The sequence below is a fragment of the Macaca fascicularis genome, chromosome 6 (genome assembly GCF_037993035.2).
Source record: "Macaca fascicularis isolate 582-1 chromosome 6, T2T-MFA8v1.1".
NCBI classification, from domain to species: Eukaryota; Metazoa; Chordata; class Mammalia; order Primates; family Cercopithecidae; genus Macaca; species Macaca fascicularis.
In genome coordinates, this window is record NC_088380.1 from 84,963,689 (window position 1) to 84,986,352 (window position 22,664).

Sequence of the window (22,664 nt, forward strand, 5' to 3'; positions counted from 1 at the left end):
ATCTGTGCTGCAGCTTCTTGCCCTGCAAGCTGCCCTCTTCGCGGTTCTTGCAGCTGGCTCTAAGACAAGCCCAGCCTGGCTTTCTCAGGCGTGGCCAGCTTGTGGCCCAAAGGAAACACTCCGTTTCTACTTGCCGTTGGTGGGAATATTCCTTCCCACGTGCAGCACCCTCTACTTTGAGCTGCCTGGCAGGCAGCTCCCAGACATTAGCCTTTCAGATTCTTGCACAGGCGAGGCATCAACTTGGGAGGACATGGGAACAACCTTTAACGAGCTCCTTGGAGCCCCTCTCACTAGCTTGAGGCCAAGAGAACACCCTTCCCCCTTCCCCAGGGTGTGTGTTGGGGCATAGGTGGTGGAAGTGGGGGACCAAGCACACACAGTTCTCCATGAAGAAGTCTATGATCTCCAAGAGTTTGGCCATTTCAAATCTAACCCTTTTATGGCCTTGGGTGAGTGAAAGTCAAAACCATTTTTAGCCACCTCTTTTCCAAGTCCAACATGGTGGTTCAATACCTCACCTTGACACATGGCATTGGTTTCTGTTTGTTGTCTGGAGGCAGCACTGAAACTGAAACACAAAAGTCCCATTTTAATATTTGATTACATTTCGCTACATTGCCAGTTGTGTATAGTATGATTCTTAGATATAAAATATGGACTGCTATTGTCACTGTAGTTGGGGGCCACTGGAGTAAAAGGATCTCCAAAGTCTTTTGCTACCTCCGATTAGCTAGAAATGGTGATCTCTCCCCCCCACCAACCTAGTTTACCTATTTGGTAACCTGTTTGTATTTTTTATTTTTTTTCACGATTAAACAAACTCCCTCCCTCCCCACACAGCCCTTCCTCCCTCCTTCCTTCCCTCTTCCCTCCCCTCCTTCCTTCCTTCCTTCCTTCCTTCCTTCCTTCCTTCCTTCCTTCCTTCCTTCTTCCTTCCTTCCTTACTCCTTCCTTCCTTCCTTCCTTCCTTCCTTCCTTCCCTCCTCCTCCCTCCCTTCCTTCCTCCCTTCCTCTGTTCCTTCCTTCCTTCCTCTCCTTCCTCTCTTTCCCTCCCTTGCTCCCTCCCTTTCTTCCTCACTTCCTCCCTTCCTTCTTCCTTCCTTTCTTCTTCCTCCCATCTTCCTTTTTTTGTATTCGTCCTTTCTGTCTCCCCTTTTCTTTTTTCTCTTTCTCTCAGGTCTGTGTTCTTTCTCCTGGCCAGTGAAGGAGACTTTCTTTCTATCTTCTCTACTTAAGCTCCCCCAGTGGTCTCCCTAGGGCCAAGACTCTGTAATGTGTCCCCCAAGGAGCCTTTTTGCCTCTTCATCCAAACTTTTGCTTAGGAGATGCTCCCCTCAGTCCTGGCTGGGATTTATATATGTACCCACACTGGAACTCTTGGCACACATCCTGGAACCCATGACACCAGTGCATTCACTCCACTCTCAACACTCCCAACCACATACAAACAGAAAAGAAGTAGATAGAAGGCAGAATAGTGAATGGGAGAGAGAATGCTTGACAAATGGTAAAGTAACTGTTGGATGCTGCTGCACTTCCAGTCAACTTCATTAATGTAGCTAATCTAAGCAGGAAATCCAGGTACGTTAATTAAAAAGTATGACTAATGAAATGGTTTGAAAAAGCTGCGTATGTATTTTTAAGGGCTGAAAAAAAAGCAGGCAACTTTTTGGACGCAGAGGGCAGGTTGAATTAACTTTTTTATACTTCAAAGGCCTAATACAATGTTTTATCAGTAGTCGCAGGAGCCCGATAAACAATTGTTTAATAAAGGACAGGTCAAAGTAAACCAGCTTGTTGAAGCTGACACATTTTGGGAAAAGATTTTGTGAGTAGATAAGAATGAGTGGAATTGAGTAAATCCAAGAATTTGCACATAGGTGTTTTCCCCCCAGTTTCCTGCTGCTTATTTTTTCCCCATTTTAAAAAGTTGAGATAGAAATCACATCCCATAAAATTCACCATTTTAAAGTGTACAATCCAGTGGTTTTTAGAATATTAGCCAGCTTGTGAAACCATCACCACTGTCTATTTCCAGAATGTTTTCATCATTCAAAAAAGAAAACCCACTAATAGTGGATGCATGACTTTGTACATTTGTCAAAACCCATAGAACCCTAATGTAAACTATGGGCTTTAGTTAATAATTATGTATCAATATTTGTTCATCAACTGTAACAAATATGTCACATATATGCAAAATGTTAATAATAGTGAAAACTGTTTGTGGGGGGGGAGGAGAGAGCATATGGGAGCTTCCTGTACTTTCTGTTCAGTTTTTCTATAAACCAAATACTATTCTAGAATGTCTGTCAATTAAAAAATAGTAATAAAGAAACTCCTCACCCATTAGCAGTCACTCCCCGCTGCCCATTCCCTTCGCTCCTGGCAACCACTGACCTGTGTTTTGTCTCTTGCACAAGTTCTTTTGAAGAAGCATTTAAGCCATTTGTTTTGGTAGTTACAGTTAAGAGATTGCTGAGTGTTTCTACATTAAAATATCACATCCTTATAATTCCCATCTGCCCTTGCTGAAAATATTAGTGAAGGATGAAATATGCTTTGAAAAATTAAAATGGCATAGCTATTCATAAAAATAGGAGAAAAATAAAAATCTCGTCAGTCTAGAAGTGTAATAAAAACATTTCTGCTATGTGAAACCTGAAGCTCCAGGTCTGTAAACTCTGCAGCAGGCAGAGACAGCTGCGACTTTGACACCATGGGGCAGAATCACTGAAAAGCATTCTGGGAATGGCTTGGGATCAGAGTCACGCTCAGAGAACTTGAACTGGGAACTATGTTGGGGTCGTTCTGGAGCAACATGCATATGGCAGCTTACCTATAGTGGCTGAGAAATCAGAGAAAATTATAAAGAGATATATCTGTGTGGAGAGGCTCGATGACTATATCAGCAGTATCTGCAACAGCACCATGGAGTGGGGGTGGGGAGTTGGAATTTGATCTGCCTATCAAAGAGCTGGTTCTGGTCTGGGATTCTTGAGGGGCCAGATATACAGAATTTAAAATTAAATGCAAATTAAAATTTATGATTTGCCTTTCACTGAGAAAAAATTATTTCCTAATGGTTTGTATTTCTGATGTCTTTCTGGTAATATGGTGTTTTAGAATCTCAGTTTTCAGGCTCCTCTAGAATGAGAAGATTTCTCTCTAATTCTGTATATCTATCTGGCCCCTCAAGATGAGATATAATTTTAAAAGTACATTTGGGACTCATAAAGATATGGAAATAGTATCTATGAAAAGGACAAGAAATTATAAAACAAAAACAGGTAGCTATGACTCAAGGACAGGTAGATATGAAAATGATTCTACCAGAAGCCATGAAAATAAAAAAATTGCTATTAAAATAAAAATAACTTGGGAGGTAGGTTCCAAGATGGCCGAATAGGAACAGCTCCAGTCTACAGCTCCCAGTGTTAGCAACGCAGAAGACGGATGATTTCTGCATTTCCAACTGAGGTATCGGGTTCATCTCACTGGGGCTTTTCGAACAGTGGATGCAGCCCACAGAGCATGAACAGAAGCAGGGCAGGGCATTGCCTCACCCAGGAAGTACAAGGGGTCGGGGAATTCCCTTTCCTAGCCAAGGGAAGCCATGACATATGGTATCTGGAAATTTGGGACACTCCCACCCTAATACTGTGCTTTTCCAGTGGTCTTAGCAAACGGCACACCAGGAGATTGTATCCCGTGCCTGGCTTGTAGGGTCCCACTCCCATGGAGCCTCGCTCACTGCTAGCACAGCAGTCTGAGATGGGACTGCAAGGCAGCAGCAAGGCCGGGGGAGGGGTGTCTGCCATTGCTGAGGCTTGAGAAGGTAAACAAAGCGGCCAGGAAGCTCAAACTGGGTGGAGCCCACTGCAGCTCAAGGAGGCCTGCCTGCCTCTGTAGGCTCCACCTCTGTGGGCAGGGCATAGCTGAACAAAAGGCAGCAGAATGTTCTGCAGACTTAAACATCCCTGTCTGACAGCTTTGAAGAGAGTAATGGTTCTCCCAGCATGGAGTTTGAGATCTGAGAATGCACAGACTGCCTCCTCAAGTGGGTCCCTGACACCTGAGTAGCCTAACTGGGAGACACCTCCCAGTAGGGACCAACTGACACCTCATACGGCCAGGTGTCCCTCTGAGACGAAGTTTCCAGAGGAAGGATCAGGCAGCAACGTTTGCCGTTCTGCAGTATTTGCTGTTCTGCAGCCTCCACTGGTGATACCCAGGCAAACAGGGTCTGGAGTAGACCTCCAGCAAACTCCAACAGACCTGCAGCTGAGGGTCCTGTTAGAAGGAAAACTAACAAACAGAAAGGACATCCACACCAAAACCCCATCTGTACATCACCATCATCAAAGACCAAAGGTAGATAAAACCACAAAGATGGGGAGAAACCAGAGCAGAAAAGCTGAAAATTCTAAAAATTAGAGTGCCTCTTCTCTTCCAAAAGAATGTGGCTCCTTGCCAGCAACGGAACAAAGCTGGATGGAGAATGACTTTGACAAGTTGAGAGAAGGCTTCAGACAATCGGTAATAAAAAACTTCTCCAAGCTAAAGGGGGATGTTCAAACCCAACGCAAAGAAGCTAAAAACCTTGAAAAAAGATTAGACAAATGGCTAACTAGAATAAGCAGTGTAGAGAAGACCTTAAATGACCTGATGGAGCTGAAAACCATGGTATGAGAACTACATGATGCATGCACAAGCTTCAGTAGCCGATTCGATCAAGAGGAAGAAAGGGTATCAGTGACTGAAGATCAAATTAATGAAATGAAGCAAGAAGAGAAGTTTATAGAAAAAAGAGTAAAAAGAAATGAACAAAGCCTCCAAGAAATATGGGACTACATGAAAAGACCAAATCTATGTCTGATTGGTGTACCTGAAAGTGACAGGGAGAATGGAACCAAGTTGGAAAACACTCTTCAGGATATTATCCAGGAGAAATTCCCTAACCTAGCAAGGCAGACCAACATCCAAATTCGGGAAATACACAGAATGCCACAAAGATACTCCTTGAGAAGAGCAACTCCAAGACACATAATTGTCAGATTCACCAAAGTTGAAATGAAGGAAAAAATGTTAAGGGAAGCCAGAGAGAAAGGCTGGGTTACCCACAAAGGGAAGCCCATCAGAATAACAGCGGATCTCTCAGCAGAAACTCTACAAGTCAGAAGAGAGTGGGGGCCAATATTCAACATTCTTAAGGAAGGAATTTTCAACCCAGAATTTCATATAGAGCCAAACTAAGCTTCATACGTGAAAGAAAAATAAACTCCTTTATAGACAAGCAAATGCTGAGAGATTTTGTCACCACCAGGCCTGCCTTACAAGAGCTCCTGAAGGAAGCACGAAACATGGAAAGGAACAACCGGTACCAGCCACTGCAAAAACATGCCAAATTGTAAAGACCATCGATGCTAGGAAGAAACCACATCAACTAACGAGCAAAAAAATCAACTAACATCATAATGACAGGATCATATTCACACATAACAGTATTAACCTTAAATGTAAATGGGCTAAATGCCCTAATTAAAAGACAGACTGGCAAATTGGATAAAGAGTCAAGAGCCATCAGTGTGCTGTATTCAGGAGACCCATCTCACGTGCAGAGACCCATAGGCTCAAAATAAAGGGATGGAGGAAGATCTACCAAGCAAATGGAAAACAACAACAACAAAAAAAGTAGGGGTTGTAATCCTAGTCTCTGATGAAACAGACTTTAAACCAACAAAGATCAAAAGAGACAAAGAAGGCCATTACATAACGGTAAAGGGATCAATTCAACAAGAAGAGCTAACTATCCTAAATATATATGTGCCCAATACAGGAGCACCCAGATTCATAAAGCAAGTCCTTAGAGACCTACAAAGAGACTTAGACTCCCACACAATAATAATGGGAGACTTTAACACCCCACTGTCAACATTAGACAGATCAACGAGACAGAAAGTTAGTGGATATCCAGGAATTGAACTCAGCTCTGCACCAAGCAGACCTAATAGACATCTATAGAACTCTCCACCCCAAATCAACAGAATATACATTCTTCTCAGCACCACATCATACTTAGTCCAAAATTGACCACATAGTTGGAAGTAAAGCACTCCTCAGCAAATGTAAAAGAACAGAAATTATAACAAACTGTCTCTCAGACCACAGTGCAATCAAACTGGAACTCATGATTAAGAAAACTCACTCAAAACCACTCAACTATATGGAAATTGAACAACCTGCTCCTGAATGACTACTGGGTACATACCGAAATGAAGGCAGAAATGAAGATGTTCTTTGAAACCAATGAGAACAAAGATACAACATACCAGAATCTCTGGGACACATTTAAAGCAGTGTGTAGAGGGAAATTTATAGCACTAAATGCCCACAAGAGAAAGCCAGAAAGATCTAAAATTGACACCCTAACATCACAATTAAAAGAACTAGAAAAGCAAGAGCAAACACATTCAAAAGCTAGCAGAAGGCAAGAAATAACTAAGATCAGAGCAGAACTGAAGGAGATAGAAACACAAAAAGTCCTTCAAAAAAATCATTGAATCCAGGAGCTGGTTTTTTGAAAACATCAACAAAATTGATAGACCACCAGCAAGACTCATAAAGAAGAAAAGAGAGAAGAATCAAATATATCCAATAAAAAATGATAAAGGGGATATCACCACTGACCCTACAGAAATACAAACTACCATCAGAGAATACTATAAACACCTCTACGCAAATAAACTAGAAAATCTAGAAGAAATGAATACATTCCTGGACACCTACACCCTCCCAAGACTAAACCAGGTAGATGTTGAATCCCTGAATAGACCAATAACAGGCTCTGAAATTGAGGCAATAATTAATAGCCTACCAACCAAAAAAACGTCCAGGACCAGATGGATTCACAGCCAAATTCTACCAGAGGTACAAAGAGGAGCTGGTACCATTCCTTCTGAAACTATTCCAATCAATAGAAAAAGGGGGAATCCTCCATAACTCACTTTATGAGGCCAGCATCATCCTGATACCAAAGACTGGCAGAGACACAACAAAAAAAGAATTTTAGACCAATATCCCTGATGAACATTGATACAAAAATCCTCAATAAAATACTGGCAAACCACATCCAGCAGCACATCAAAAAGTTTATCCACCACAATCAAGTCAGCTTCCTCCCTGGGATGCAAGCCTGGTTCAACATATGCAAATCAATAAACATAATCCATCATATAAACAGAACCAAAGACAAAAACTGTATGATTATCTCAATAGATGTAGAAAAGACCTTGGCCAAAATTCAACAGCCCTTCATGCTAAAAAGTCTCAATAAACTAGGTATTGATGGGACATATCTCAAAATAATAAGAGCTATTTATGACAAACCCACAGCCAGTGTCATACTGAATGGGCAAAAACTGGAAGCATTCCCTTTGAAAACTGGCACAAGACAGGGATGCCTTCTCTCACCACTCCTATTCAACATAGTGTTGGAAGTTCTGGCCAGGGCAGTCAGGCAGGAGAAAGAAATAAAAGGTATTCAATTAGGAAAAGAGGAAGCCAAATTGTCCCTATCTGCAGATGACATGATTGTATATTTAGAAAACCCCATCGTCTCAGCCCAAAATCTCAAGCTGACAAACAACTTCAGCAAAGTCTCAGGATACAAAATCAATGTGCAAAAATCACAAGCATTCCTATACACCAATGACAGACAAACAGAGAGCCAAATCATGAATGAACTCCCATTCACAATTGCTTCAAAGAGAATACCTAGGAATCCAACTTACAAGGGATGTGAATGACCTCTTCAAGGAGAACTACAAACCACTGCTCAACGAAACAAAAGAGGACACAAACAAATGAAAGAACATTCCATGCTCATGGATAGCAAGAATCAATATCGTGAAAATGCCCATACCGCCCAAGGTAATTTATAGATTCAATGCCATCCCCATCAAGCTATCAATGACTTTCTTCACAGAATTGGAAAAAACTACTTTAAAGGTCATATGGAACTGAAAAAGAGTCTGCATTGCCAAGACAATCCTAAACCAAAAGAACAAAGCTGGAGGCATCATGCTACCTGACTTCAAACTATACTACAAGGCTACAGTAACCAAAACAGCATGGTACTGGTACCGAAACAGAGACATAGACTAACGGAACAGAACAGAGCCCTCAGAAATAATACCACACATCTACAACCATCTGATCTTTGACAAACCTGACAAAAACAAGCAATGGGGAAAGGATTCCCTGTTTAATAAATGATGCTGGGAGAACTGGCTAGCCATATGTAGAAGGCTGAAACCGGATCCCTTCCTTACACCTTATACAAAAATTAATTCAAGATGGATTAAAGGCTTAAATGTTAGACCTAAAACCATAAAAACCCTAGAAGAAAACCTAAGCAATACCATTCAGGCCATAGGCATGGGCAAGGACTTCATGACTAAAACACCAAAAACAAAGGCAACAAAAGCCAAAATAGACAAATGGGATCTAATTAAACTAAAGAGCTTCTGCACAGCAAAAGAAACTACCATCAGAGTGAACAGACAACCTACAGAATGGGAGAAAATATTTACAATCTACCCTTCTGACAAAGGGCTAATATCAAGAATCTGCAAAGAACTTAAACAAATTCACAAGAAAAAAACAAACAACCCTATCAAAAAGTGGGCAAAGGATATGAACAGACACTTCTCAAAAGAAGACATTTATGCAGCCAACAGACACATGAAAAAATGCTCATCATCACTGGCCATTAGAGAAATGCAAATCAAAACCACAACGAGATACCATCTCACACCAGTTAAATGGCAATCATTAAAAAGTCAAGAAACAACAGGTGCTGGAGAGGATGTGGAGAAACAGGAATACTTTTACACTGTTGGTGGCACTGTAAACTAGTTCAAGCATTGTGGAAGACAGTGTGGCAATTCCTCAAGGATCTAGAACTAGAAATACCATTTGACCCAGCCATCCCATTACTGGGTATATACCCAAAGGATTATAAATCATGCTGCTATAAAGACACATGCACACATATGCTTATTGCAGCACTATTCACAATAGCAAAGACTTGGAACCCACCCAAATGTCCAGCACTGATAGACTGGATTAAGAAAATGTGGCACATATACACCATGGAATACTGTGCAGCCATAAAAAAGGATGAGTTCATGTCCTTTGTAGGGACATGGATGAAGCTGGAAACCATCATTCTGAGCAAACTGTCACAAGGACAGAAAACCAAACACAGCATGTTCTCACTCATAGGTGGGAATTGAACAATGAGAACACTTGGACACAGGGCAGGGAACATCACACACTGGGGCCTGTCATGAGGTGGGGGGAAGGGGGAGGGATAGTATTAGGAGATATACCTCATGTAAATGACGAGTTAATGGGTGCAGCACACCAACATGGCACATATATACATATGTAACAAACCTGCATGTTGTGCACATGTACCCTAGAACTTAAAGTACAATTAAAAAAATAATAAATTTAAAAAGTAACTCAGTAGACTGGCTAAGTTTATGCTAGTTACAGCTGAATAGAGAATTGGTGAATTAGAAGAAAGTCTTAGATAATTCCGCACAGAAAACAGAGAGATAAAGAAATGGAAAATATGAATGTAAAGGTGTTGTTAAGGCATATAGATGGTGGACTGAAGGATTCAAACGTACATCCTATGGGAGTTAAAGAAAGAATAAGGGGCATGGCAAATTAGTAACATTTGAGCTGAGAACTCAAGCACTGAACTCAAGAAGCTAAAAGAACCACAGAACAAATATCCAAAGAACAGATGATAAAAGGAATATGGAGAAGAAATTAATAAAACAGAAAAACAACAGCAATAATCAGGAAGTCCTACTGATTTCAGAAAACATTTGTAGAATTACCATTTTTTAAAAAAGGCACAAATAATATTAAACATGGAGAAAATGTACCAACAAATACTATAAAGAAAAATGAAAACTTAGATGAAAAGGATAATTTAGAAGGAAATGTTTTTCAAATTGGCCTTTTTTCTTTTCCTGTTACCCTCATATTTTAAAATAATATGCTTATAGAGGTATTTCTTGGGTTATGAATTTTAAGTATTTCCTATTGAATTGTTATAGTCATTGCAGATTTAGCTCTATTTTCCTCCTGCCATCTTCTTACCTTCTGCCTCCCTCTCTCCTGTTCTGTATATATGATTATATCAATAATTTTGGTAAAATCAGCAATTTTGATTAACACTATGATAGAAATACTGTTATTAATTGTTATTAACACTATCATTGGAAATATAGTTCACTGCAGACCCAAATAATATACTATTTTTACTTTTACTTTTCCGGATAAGTTTATGTTTTCTTCCTGGAATTAATAATTGCCACCCCCCACATCGAATTTGCTTAGTTTTCTGTTTGCATGTCCTTATTTTTTGATAAATATTTTAATATATCTGTGCCACTCTTAACTATAATTTTTTCACCAAATACTTAGGGACATTGTATACCTATTCCAGATATTTTATCCGTTTTTTTAAATTCCTAGTGGCTTCCCTTCCAGATACTCCCATCTTGTCAAAATTGGGCTGATTGTTCTCTGGATCTTTTGTACAGCTGTCATTCAGATATTTTCCTGTGTTACATTCCTGTGTTGGAACCACAGTTTCCTGGGCCCTCTGTATTCCTATTTCTTAGTTAATCCCGTTATTTGCAATAGAATATATACAATAACTTCCTTAGGAAGGGATTTGTATTAGTCCATTCTCATAATGCTAATAAAGACATACCTGAGACTGGGTAATTTACAAAGAAAGGAGGTTTAATGGACTCACAGTTCCATGTGGCTGAGGCGGCCTCACAATCATGGCAGAAGATGAAGGAAGAACAAGGGGATGTCTTACATAGCAGCCACAAAAGAGAGAGCTTGTGCAAGGCAAATCCCATTTATAAAACTATCAGATCTCATGAGAATTATTCACTATCATGAGAACAGTATGGGGGAAACCACCCCCATGATTCAGTTATCTCCCACCAGGGCCCTCCCACAACACGTGAGAATTATGGAAGCTACAATTCAAGATGAGATTTGGTTGGGGACGCAGCCAAACCATATCAGGATTCTACAAGGAATATTTTTCAAGCTGCTAAAAAATATGTATTCTGTCCTAATACTTGATTGGTAGTTTAGTTGAATACAGAATTCTATGTTGAATATATTTTTCTCCTCACGACATTAAAGGCATTGCTCTACTTTCTTCCAGCAACTCTCAATGCTATCCTAATTTCACATCCTTTTTATGTGGCTTCTTTATTTTCTGTCTGTCTCTGGAAGCTTGTAGGATCCTCTTTTTGTCAGTCCTCTTCTGAAATTTCATGATAATATTCCTTTGTATGGATCTTTAGTTATTTGTTTTAAATTTATTACACAATGAATATAAATGAGGCAAAAAATGTTAAAAGGTGCACCTAGGTGAAGTCTTTATTGTGCTCTCGGAAAATTTTTAAAGATTACAAAGAAAATCAAAATAAAAAGTTTTTTTTAAGAAAAAAAATTCAGTTGAAATCCCATGTACCCCTCCTTGAAACCTCTTGCTATCCTTTCTCCCCTAGAGAAACCTATTATCTTCAGTTTATTGTTTATATTTCCTTGTATTTCTTTATATCTTTCTACCTATGTACGTATCTAAAAATAAATAGCTTGATATGCATAGTTTTAAGCCTTATGGAAATGATATCATACTGTATATACAGAAACATTTTTTGCTCAACATGGAGTTGGTTCATTTGTGCTGTTCTTTGTAGCTCTAATTATTCATTTTAATTGTTTTATGGTATATTATTGTACAGATACTCCTTGTAGTATTTGTCCTTTCTCCTGTTGGTGGACATTTAGATTGATTCCAGTTGTTTTGTAATTCTAAAATGTGAATATGTTTACTTGTACCAGTATGTGATTGTTTATGGTACATGTGGAGGAGTGATATTGCTAAGGTGAGAGGATATGTGTATCTTCAGCTTTACCAGGTTTTGTCAAATTGCTTTCCAAAGGACTTGTTCCAATTTGTGTAACCATAGTATATAATTCTTTCCAGTGCTGTCTCCTTGTCAACATTTAGTATGGTCAGGTGTTTTAATTTCTGTCCATCTAATGGAAGTGAACTGTTGTTTATTTTTTTTTAATTTTCATTTCCCTGATTATGAGTAAAATTAAATGTCTTTTAAAATTTGTTAATCATTTGTATCTCATCATCTGGATGTGGTGTGTTCATAACCTTTGCCTGTATTTATATTGAGTTTAAAAAAATAGTGATTTGTAAATATTTGTATATTCTTTTTTTTTTTTTTTTTTTTTTGTAGAAACGGGGTTTCAGTATTTTGCTTAGGCTGAAGTGCAGTGGTGGAACCATGGCAAACTGCAGTCTCAAACTCTTGCCCTCAAGCAGTCTTCCTGCCTCAGCCTCCCAGGCAGCTGAGAACGCAGGTGCATACCACCATATCTGGCTAATTTTTAAATTTTCTGTAGAGATGAGGCTTTGCTATGTTGCTTAGGCTGGTCTCAAGCTCCTGGGCTCAAGCAGTCCTCCTGCCTTGGCATCTCAAATTGCCGGGATTACAAGAGGAGCCCCTGTGCCTGGCCTATATTCTTGACACTAATTTTTATCAGTAAAATTTGTTGCAAGTATGTTTTTCAAATCTGTGGCTTGTCTTTCACTTTTATGGGTATCATTTGTTGTATAAAAGTTTTAAATTTCAATGCAATCAACATTTTCAATCTTTTTTTATGATTTGGGCTTTGTGTCTTGTTTAACAAGTACTTTTCCATCCCAAGATCATAAAGATATTCTCTTATATTACTTTCTAACAGTTTTAAAGTTTTGCTTTTACCAGGATTTGACTCTTCCTTAGAATCAGATAATAAAATTTTCTCCTTAGCCTATTCATATGGTAAGTTATATTAACAGATTTCCTAGCATTTTGCTGTATTTTGATTTTTCCAACTTTCTGATAAGCTTAAAATTATTTCAAAAATATGTTTACAAATTGAGTTACTGTAAAAGTGATTTAAAAGGGATATACCTAAAATATAAAAAGAGAACATTAAAAATAAAGTGATAGAAGAGACATAATATGTAAACACTAACCAAAAGACAAAGTTAGACTATGATGCCAAATGTGTATAATTTGGGCTAAAGAGGGCCACTATATCAATAAAATATTTAATTCATTAGAAAATGTAGCAGGTCTAAACTTGTCCACACCCAATAATATATATTATGCATTAAAACACATAAAGCAAAAACTGACAGAACAAATGGAAAAAAATGTAATGTGCTCCATTTCATTGGATTTTAAACTGGCTCTCATTAATATAAACATCAATCAAAAAAGAAAAAACAGAATATAGAGGATATGCATCTTTCAACTTATGAACTACATAGAACGTTGTACATACAAGTAATGTAACTGTAGAGGTTGTAAATATTAGTACATCCATTAATATAACTTACCATATGTATAGGCTAAGGAGAAAAACCACATGATTATATTTATTAATGATATTATCCTTTTTATACAAATTGCTTATATTTTTCCAGTTTGTCACATGTCTTTATGCATTGCTTACAGTAGTTTTGTTATGCAGAAGTGTTTTATTTTTGTGTAATCAAATCATTAGTCTTAATGTTTCTGGATTTCAAGTCCTAGTTAGGACAGTTCATTCTATTCAGAGGTATAGTGGCATTCACTCGTTTAAAAAAATACTCTTATGGCTTAATTTTTTTACTTTAACTTTTTGTTTGTTTGTTTTGAGGCAGAGTCTCACTCTGTAGCCCAGGCTAGACCAGTGGCCCAATTACTGCTCACTGCACCCTGCAGCCTTGACTTCCTGGGCTCAAGCAATCCTTCCACCTCAGTCTTCCGAGTAGCTGGGACTACAGCTGTGTGGCACCATACGTAGCCAATTTTTTCATTTTTATTTTTGTAGAAACAGGTCTCAAAAAAAAAAGAAAAGAAAAGAAAAGAAAGAAAGAAAAAGAAACAGGGTGTCACTATATTGCCCAGGATGATCTCAAACTCCTGGGCTCAAGCGATCCTCCTGTCTCAGCCTGCAAAAGTGGTGTGATTACAGGTGTGAGCCACCATGCTCAACTTATTTTATTTTTTTAAGTGACTTGATACTATTCCTCAACTAGGGAAATGGAATTGTTGGGAAATAAGCAGAAGAGGAATAAGATACTTTATAATTTCTTACTACTACTGATAGTAATATTATAAGTAGTATTTGATATTATTGTAATAATTATCAATACAATAGAGCATTAACATTTCTGATTCATTTGGAAATTTTCCTGGTGTTCAGTGGATTTGGGGGAGAGTTTTTCTAGTCTCTGTTACACGGAGGTGGTAACCCTTCATAGTTCCTGATGTTATGCATGGATCTTAGCTCCAACTTGGTGCCCTGCACAGAGCCAAGACCATGGGGAACACCCCCTTGGATGTTAGAACCTTGGTTCCTGTGCTTTTGGCTATGGCTTTGCCTTTCACCTTTGTTTCTATACCTGAGGATTCCTTTTCTTCTCCCCTACTTTAGCTTGGCTATGTATATTTCACCCAGTTTGGGATTTTCCCTCAGCTTGGTTTACTGCTTTGCCCTGTATCGGTTCACAGTGGTCAGGAACTTGGAGAGGACATAGCCTAAGGGGCTTGGAAATAAAATGGGGTAGAGATGAGCATTAACTCTGGAGCACTACTAGTTTTTCTGGATCTAGTGGCTTGTTTTAAAGCATTTTGAAACTTGATAGGCTAGAGCAAATCTTCAGATAGCCCATGTGTTCAATTACAGCTTAAAAATATCTGAGATTGGCGCGGCGCGATGGCGCACGCCTGTAATCCCAGCACTTTGAGAGGCTAAGGTGGGGAGATAACGAGATCAGGAGTTCGAGACCAGCCTGACCAACATGGTGAAACCTCATCTCTACTAAAAATACAAAAATTAGCCCGGCGTGGTGGTACATGCCTGTAATCCCAGCTACTCAGGAGGCTGAGGCAGGAGAATCACTTGAACCTGGGAGACGGAGGTTGCAATGAGCCAGGATCATGCCATTGCACTCCAGCCTGGGTGACAGAGCGAGACTCTGTCTCAAAAAAAAAAAAAAAAAAAAAAAAAGTCTGAGATTTTACTGACTGATCGTGATCTACTGGGTGTATTGTTATTCGTGAATGTTGTCGAAGGGCAATGCATCTTCAACTTAAGACATCTGTCACTTTGTCTAATTCAAAGCACACTCTAAACTCAGCATACATATATATTTCTGCATATTTTACATGAGAATTCTCTGCTTCTTAACACAGATTATTCCAAGATGATTGTAAAATATTTCTGCTTTAGAACTGTCATCTGAGGACTCTGCTTACTGTTGTAAAGCTCCCCATTCCATGTCTATCTTTGCTGGAACACGGAGTGGTTGAGTAAACTAGCATGAATTTGGGAGTCTTTGAATCTTGGTTATATGATTATCTCTGTTATAGAATCCTGAGAAGCCATTTACAAATTTTTATCTGTGTATTTATAGTATAAAATTGTCCCTTGTTTGGTGCATAGTTCTATGAATGTAAACACATGCTTGGATTTGTGTAACCTCCATAATCAGGATACAGAACCATTTTATCACCACCTAAGCTCCCTCATGTGATTCCTTTATAGTCACACACTCCCACCCCTGACCTCTGGAAACCCCGATCTGTTCTCTGTCCCTATTTTAAGAATATCACACAACAGGAATTGTATATAGTATGTAACCTTTTGAGACTGACTTTTCTATTCAACCTGATGCTTTTACTCCACGTTATTGCTTTTATCAAGAATTCTTTTCTTTTTATTGCTGAGTAGTATTCCATTGTTTGGATGTACTGCGTTTATTTATTCACTCACTTATTAAAGGATATTTAGGTTGTTTCCAGCTTTTGGTGATTATGAATCAGGCTCATATGAGAGAAATTATTTTATCCCTGATAAATGTCAGTCTTTTCCCTACTTAAGCCCAGTTCCTTTCATCCAACAATAACTTATGTTACACTTCTACCAAAAAGGAATTCTGATCACACATTGACCCCTAGGATGGCAATTACATTTCCTTTCCCATGTCAAGTATGCATTCTGGAATACTGTGTTGAACACAATTGCAAGGCTACCTCTGGGAAAACAGGGACATAAGCAATTGATGACATCTGCAAAGGTTGCAGAAGAGGCAAATGTCAGCAATTGGACTGCGTAATTATAGGCATATTGCTTCCCAGAATGGAGAATAGATATAGAATATAATAGATAATAGATAATAAAATTAGCTAGTGCCGTGATATAAACTTATGCGTCCCTGCAGCTTTATCACACCACAAAAAAGGAAAACTTTTTGGAAAATATCATATTACCTTTCATTTATCTGCATAGCCCAATGTGTGCAATATTCTTTTTGTACTTATATAGAAAGGTACATAATGGGAATGTTAAGGGTTGACCCTAACTGAGGGCTGTTCAGCTGCAGTCTGTGGTATCTTCTAGGTGCAAAGTCATTGCCGACTGGACCAAGAGTGAAATGTTGCATTTTGAAATACAATTTGCATAAGCGCTGATGTATTTTGTAAATATATACCCTTTGTAGGCAAATACTGTGTTATTATGCTGTTGTGCTTGAAAAATAGAACTAAACTTTTTGTGTTTGTTTTCCTTTCCAGTATTACTTTACTGTTCTTTTTGGCCATGAAGGTCAGAAGCCACTGGAGCTGCGCTGTGAGGAGGAGCAGGATGGTAAAGAGTGGATGGAGGCCATTCACCAAGCCAGGTATAGGCTCAGTCCTCCAGGGTGGTACTTAATTGTCTGGGTCCTGCATTGGGGTTATCATTGTTGGTGGTAGTTTTGGAAGAACTTGCAATTCTAAGAGAGTTTTCTCCTGGTACCTGCTCCTTAGTCATGTGTGAGATAATTATTTGAGCTTTCCGTGGCTACATTCCAGCTAAAGATTAATGGTAGTAGATAAAATGATAATAACAAGTAGTAGTAGTAGTCACTTTTATAGATTTCTTCCTATGTGCCAGGCACTGTTGTTATATGTGCTTTCCAATTACAGAATGTATTGAATATATTGACTCACTTATCCTGTCAACAGTTGGCAAGAGGGGCATTATAATTCCCCTGTCTGCAGATAAGGAAACTGAGGCCTGGAAGGTTAGTTTTCCTGCCTGAGGTCACACAGCTAGTAAGCCACAGAGCTGGGAGATGGCCCTAGCCCAGCCTACATTTGTAAACCCTGCTTTGTGCATCTTGGTTATCAAAAGAAGGTGATGACATCCTCTATTTAGAGAAATAGAACAGTGTGAGTTCACTTCCGCCTAAGAAACATCAGGAAGGTGGAAAGATGTGTACAAGGCCTTAAATGGGAACTAGAAATCTGAAAGAGATGCAGGGCAGGTCCCTCTCTTTTGTTTTCTGATTCAATCCCTAAACCTGGTTCAGTTTTGTTTCCCATGGCTCTCAAGCTCTTGCTTTTTGCCTGTCCACTCCCTAATCCAGGCTGCCACTCCACAATTCCCTGCTCTCTTGTCTTGCTCACCTCGTGGGTATTTTGGGCCAACACTCTAGCTGTGGCATGCTTTCTTTTTCTTCACCTGATGAGCCTTCCCTTCTCCGTCTGTCTGTTCCTCTCTACCACTCCTGCCCTGAGACATCTCCCTGCAAGTCAGCCCTCACTGGCGCCCTCTTCAAATGGCTGCAGTACTTGCATTGTGTACTGCACGTGGGCGACAGCAATTCTGGTTATCATTGCCTTTTTAATATAGTTAATGTGTTAGATTTCTGTTTTCTGGGTAGGATTGTATACACCTTGAGAATGAGGAGAGGGATTGGGGCACATTCATGTCTGAGTGAAGCGCATTGCTAATTATGTAGTAGGTGATCAGGAAATTTCTTCAGTTTACTTATAAGAATGAGGCATTTAGGATGGGCATGGTGGTTTATGCCTGTAATCCCAGCACTTTGGGAGGCTGAGGTGGGTGGATCACCCGAGGCCAGGAGTTCGAGACCAGCCTGGCCAACATGGTGAAACCCTGTCTCTACTAAAAATACAAAAATTACTTGGGCATGGTGGTACATGCCTGTACTCCCAGCTACTCAGGAGGCTGAGGCAGGAGAATTGCTCAAATCTGGGAGTCGGAGGTTACAGTGAGCCAAGATCACAGCACTGCGCTCCAGCCTGGGGGAGAGAGCAAGATTCCATCTCAAAACAAACAAACAAACAAACAAAAAACAACAAGAAAAAGAATGAGGCATTTCTGAGTGAGTTCAGGCTGTTCTTTGAACCCTTGATGCTGTCTCTTCAGCTACTTATATTTACCACCTTCTCTGACAAGCAGTGTGCCAAGTGCTTTACATACTTATCTTTTTTTAATTCTTCACAACAGCTAATAGGGCATTATTATCCCCATTTTACAGATGAGAAAACAGAAATTTATGACAGGCAGATTGGCCAAGTTCTAACACAAAGTTGTCAAGCTGCCGTTCTGGGATTCAAATCCAAGTCAATTGGACTTCAGGACCCTTAGCTAGTGTTCAATATTGTACTTACCTGCATTGTCCTCTTTATCTCTACAGTCTTTTCTTGTTCTATTTTTTTTCTCTTCCTCATTCAAAGACGAAAATAAATTAATGTGAGACTAGGGTTGAGAGTAGATGTTATTTGCAAAATTTTTCAGTTCCTTTTCTTTCTCTGAGTTGCATGGGGCTGGCAACTTAGTGCCGCTCTCCATAAAGGCCCCAGGGGAGCTTGCCACGAGTCATCATGACCCCGGCACATGGTTCGACCATCCTTGCTCTTGGTGCTCTCTGTTTGAGGGTTTTGATCCAGACTTGGGACTAATGCAGAATGACTTGCTGTAGAAAGAAAGTCAAGCCTTCAAAGATGAAAGAAGCATCAAGCTGGCAAGGTAGAGCCCTTGGGTCATTTCCAGACACAATCTTTTCCTTTTTACAATCTCTATTCCTTTCTACCTAAGAGTTAAAATACATAATTTAAAACATGCCCGTTTTCCCATCTTTTTCATTCCAGGAGAGCAAGCACCATCAGTAGCCCAAATGCCTTTGTACTTGCCAAGCAAATATCTTGGTGAACCAAATACAAATAATGCAAGTTGCTTTAAAGATGATTAGATTTCAAGTAAGAAATCTTTTTTCTGTCCCAGGAATGCATTTTGTCATCTACAGGAAACTGAGTCAGTAATTATTTGGTGGCGTTTGACATACAGTCAAAACCAGGGCATGCGTGATCTTGTCAGGAGACAGACTTCAGAAACCACTTAAGTGGTTTAGGTGATACAATGGTGAAAATTCTCTTCTTTTCAGATTTGAAGATTTGGTTAATAATTGACTTTTTTCTTGATGTTTTGACTTTTTGGTCTATTAGGTTTGCTTTTCCCTTGACTTGAGACCTGGGACTGGGTTCTTTGATAACTTCTTTTAATCTGACTGCTTTATACTGAGTTTTTATATTTTACTTTTTGCATTGAGGTATTTCTTAAGTTTTTGTTTTCTAAATCAGGGAAGAAAACTTTTTGATCTAAGATTGATTAAGTTGAGTTTTTGGTGTAAACTTGGATCTGTAAAATTCACCTTGATTTTGTTCATGTACGAACAAAGCCAGAAAGTTAATGAAGCTGATTCAGAGCGAGAATTGATCAGCCATTTTTGCTTGACGTTGTAATAAAACACAATTAATTAATTATGGTTGGTTGACTAAACATTTCACCCTCAAAGGACAGTCTGATGGCATTAATTCAGTACTGCTGCCTTTCTAATATAAAAGTTTTAACTACTCCATATTTATGGTTTTATCGATCCCTCTTTTAAAAAGTCAAAACTTTTGATTAGTTTAGCACGAGACGTTCTTTCCCGAGCTGCAAATCCTCCTGTAGATGCTGCTTAGATTCAAAGACTGCTCAGAACCCCTTCTCTGTTTACTTTTGCTTTCCTGGGATGGCTTTTCAGTACCAGCCTGGGTGTACTGTCTTTGTGTGCTATGAAAATCACATTGTTCTACTGGTTTTCATATCTCAGAGCAGAATCTACTTGCCCCCACTTTGCCTTCAGAGAATCTTAGGGTTATTTTCTGGGATGTCCAGTTGCATGTTTTCTCCTTTAGATCTGGCCCAGAAAAAAAAATCATTTTGGAATTAACATTTTTCATTTTGAAGCTTTGACCAGTCCAAGAAGCTCATTTTAATGTTTTGCTTACCATTCGCCAATACTGCATTTCTAAGAACACGGGCACATTTAGGATATCATTTTACCACATGTTATGGCACTAGTTCAGGGGAAGCTGCTACCAAGACCCAGTCTTGTTTTTGTCTGGTCGAGCCGAGACCAGAGCATTTTCATAGCAGTTACGTCTATGCTTATTTCATACGTGGTTTGCTACTTGAGTATGGAACCCTGGACATAAAAAATAACCTGACATTTCTTCTTTGTTTTCTTGTCCATATGTGTCCATCATGGTTAATTTAGTTGTAGACACTAGGACAATCAAAGACACTGACCTGGTTGATTGTGAGTCCTTAGGGCTTGTTAGCTGAACAGACAACTTTTTGGTGTTTCATCTGCTAGAACATGGACCAAGCAAAGTATCAGCAGTTAAGAGATAGTCATGGCCTGGATGTGGATCCAATTGTATATCTTCCAAGGGTCTTCCCATCTTGGACTAAGCCTAATACCCACAGGACCTAGACTATGGCATTTGGGAAGAAACGAGGAAGGTTAGACTAGGGTGGCATCTAACACATCTCTCAGGCCCCTAACTTGGACGGTGTCACTCACTGGGAGAAGAAATGTTGAATGAGGACAGGTTTGTGGGGCAAAGATGATGAGCATTGGCCAGAAAGCATTGGGCAATTTCTGCTGGAAATTGGAACAGTATGATTATCGCTGGGAAAGGAAGGGAACTGTGAGATACTGAATTTATCCCTTGGTATGTTGAGTATCCAGGGGGCTGATAGAGAAGCAAGATGTATCCTGAGGAGAGAGGAGAGTTTGGGTTTCTACCAAGGTGGAGGGATTGGGAAAACAGATATTGAGAACGTTGAGCCTAGCACAGAGCACTGTTGAATATGTGTAGCTTCGCACACCCTGCAGATGGCTTGTGTGTTCTGTGTTTGAGACTGTCGCACTATCTTTTGCCTGCTTTCCGATTTCTTCAGCTGAACCTGCTCAAATCCCCACCTTGATTCTCTTCCCTCGCCTCAGGGTGTATCTTGTGCAGGTGGATCGCAGGCTTTCCTCTAAGGGCAGAGCATACAAAAAAGAATTACAAAAAGGAATATGTTTCCACTCCATAAAGCTCACGTCAGATGGTGTTTGGCAAGGGCCTGACCTGACCCTTTCTTTCACCCTATCAGTCTCCAACTTGACGAACAGAGAGACTTTATCTTCCATTAAACCTTTCAATTAAGCCTGATTCTCTTTTCCAGTGAAGAAAGCTGTAATGCAGCCTCTTGGGTCTGTTTTTAGTGTTTAGTCCTTTCAATTACATATGCCTGAGACAGCTGTTGTTCATTCTCTGTCTCCCTTAAAACACACACACATGCACACACACACACAATGTGGTAGCTGCACCAAACGCCCAACACCTAATGCTTGTGACCTCATCCTTGGAAAAAGGCTTAATTTGCAGCAAAGTATACAGTATAAAAATCTGTACAGCACTAAAGGCCGCTGTGTATATCATATCATCCCCCTAAAATCAGCCCTTTAGAGAATGCACACAGAGAGAAATCCCTCACAAATCAGAGAAGAGTGATGACGTAGAAAAGCTGAAAATGTTTCATGTGTCACAACAACATCACAGGACTAGAAAAATTAGAGATGGGCAGTGATGTTATAGCCTAAAGCAATCCAACACCATAATTTATATTCTTCTTGTAATAGTAAGACTGTCACCACTTTAAAGCTGAAAATGTGAATTTTGTCCATTAAAGGTATTTTTTATATATATTTATTTTGCTAAGAAATTCTGTCAGGGCTTTGCCTTCATATTTGCCACAATGAAAGAGAATTCAACATTTCTTTTTCTTTTACAGCCTACAAAGTGCAACATGAAAGAGAAGGGATACTGTGTAAACTGTGAAGTATTTCACTTGATTTGATGGTTACAATTTGTTCTCTATAGGGAAAAGCTGGGCTTGGATTTTCTTATTTTAATACTTTGTTAATACTTTTGTCAGGTGTCTTTCCTCCTTCTCAGTGTTTTTGTTTCAAGTGCTTGTCTTGCACCTTAAGCATCCAGCTGACCAGGCAGTCAGACCTTTTGCCTACACTCACCAGACAGGCCCCATCCTCACGTGCACATCATCTCACCTGCAGGCGGGAGCCGTCCTCATGATTCTCTTTGCCTGCTCCAGGAGAACCATCTCCGGTTCAAGACAAATTTCTGCCTTGAGCTCTTTCTCTGATTTCTTGCTTCATTACTTATTCCATTTCTCTCTTATATTTCCAGTCTGTTTACTCCTCACTCCTTAGCTTTTTTTCCTGTGTTTTTTGGATCTCCTGAAAATCTCTCCTGTCTCAAAAGAGAAATGAAAGCCTTTTCTTGGCACTGATTACTCCTCTA

The 22,664-nt window shown here is 39.5% G+C and overlaps 1 protein-coding gene across 10 annotated transcripts in view; it reads left to right on the top strand.

Moving 5' to 3' along the window:
- RASGRF2 (Ras protein specific guanine nucleotide releasing factor 2) overlaps positions 1 to 22,664 on the top strand; it is a 265,274-nt gene that overhangs the window by 64,414 nt on the left and 178,196 nt on the right. For 9 of the 10 annotated variants that reach the window (XM_005557287.4, XM_005557290.5, XM_065546425.2 and 6 more), the window contains exon 2: positions 16,749 to 16,855. In XM_005557287.4, the coding sequence (XP_005557344.2) occupies positions 16,749 to 16,855 (107 nt within the window). Of the gene's footprint in view, positions 1 to 16,748; positions 16,856 to 18,760; positions 18,994 to 22,664 lie in introns of those variants that run through there. The other variant, XM_065546428.2, reaches the window with a different exon arrangement.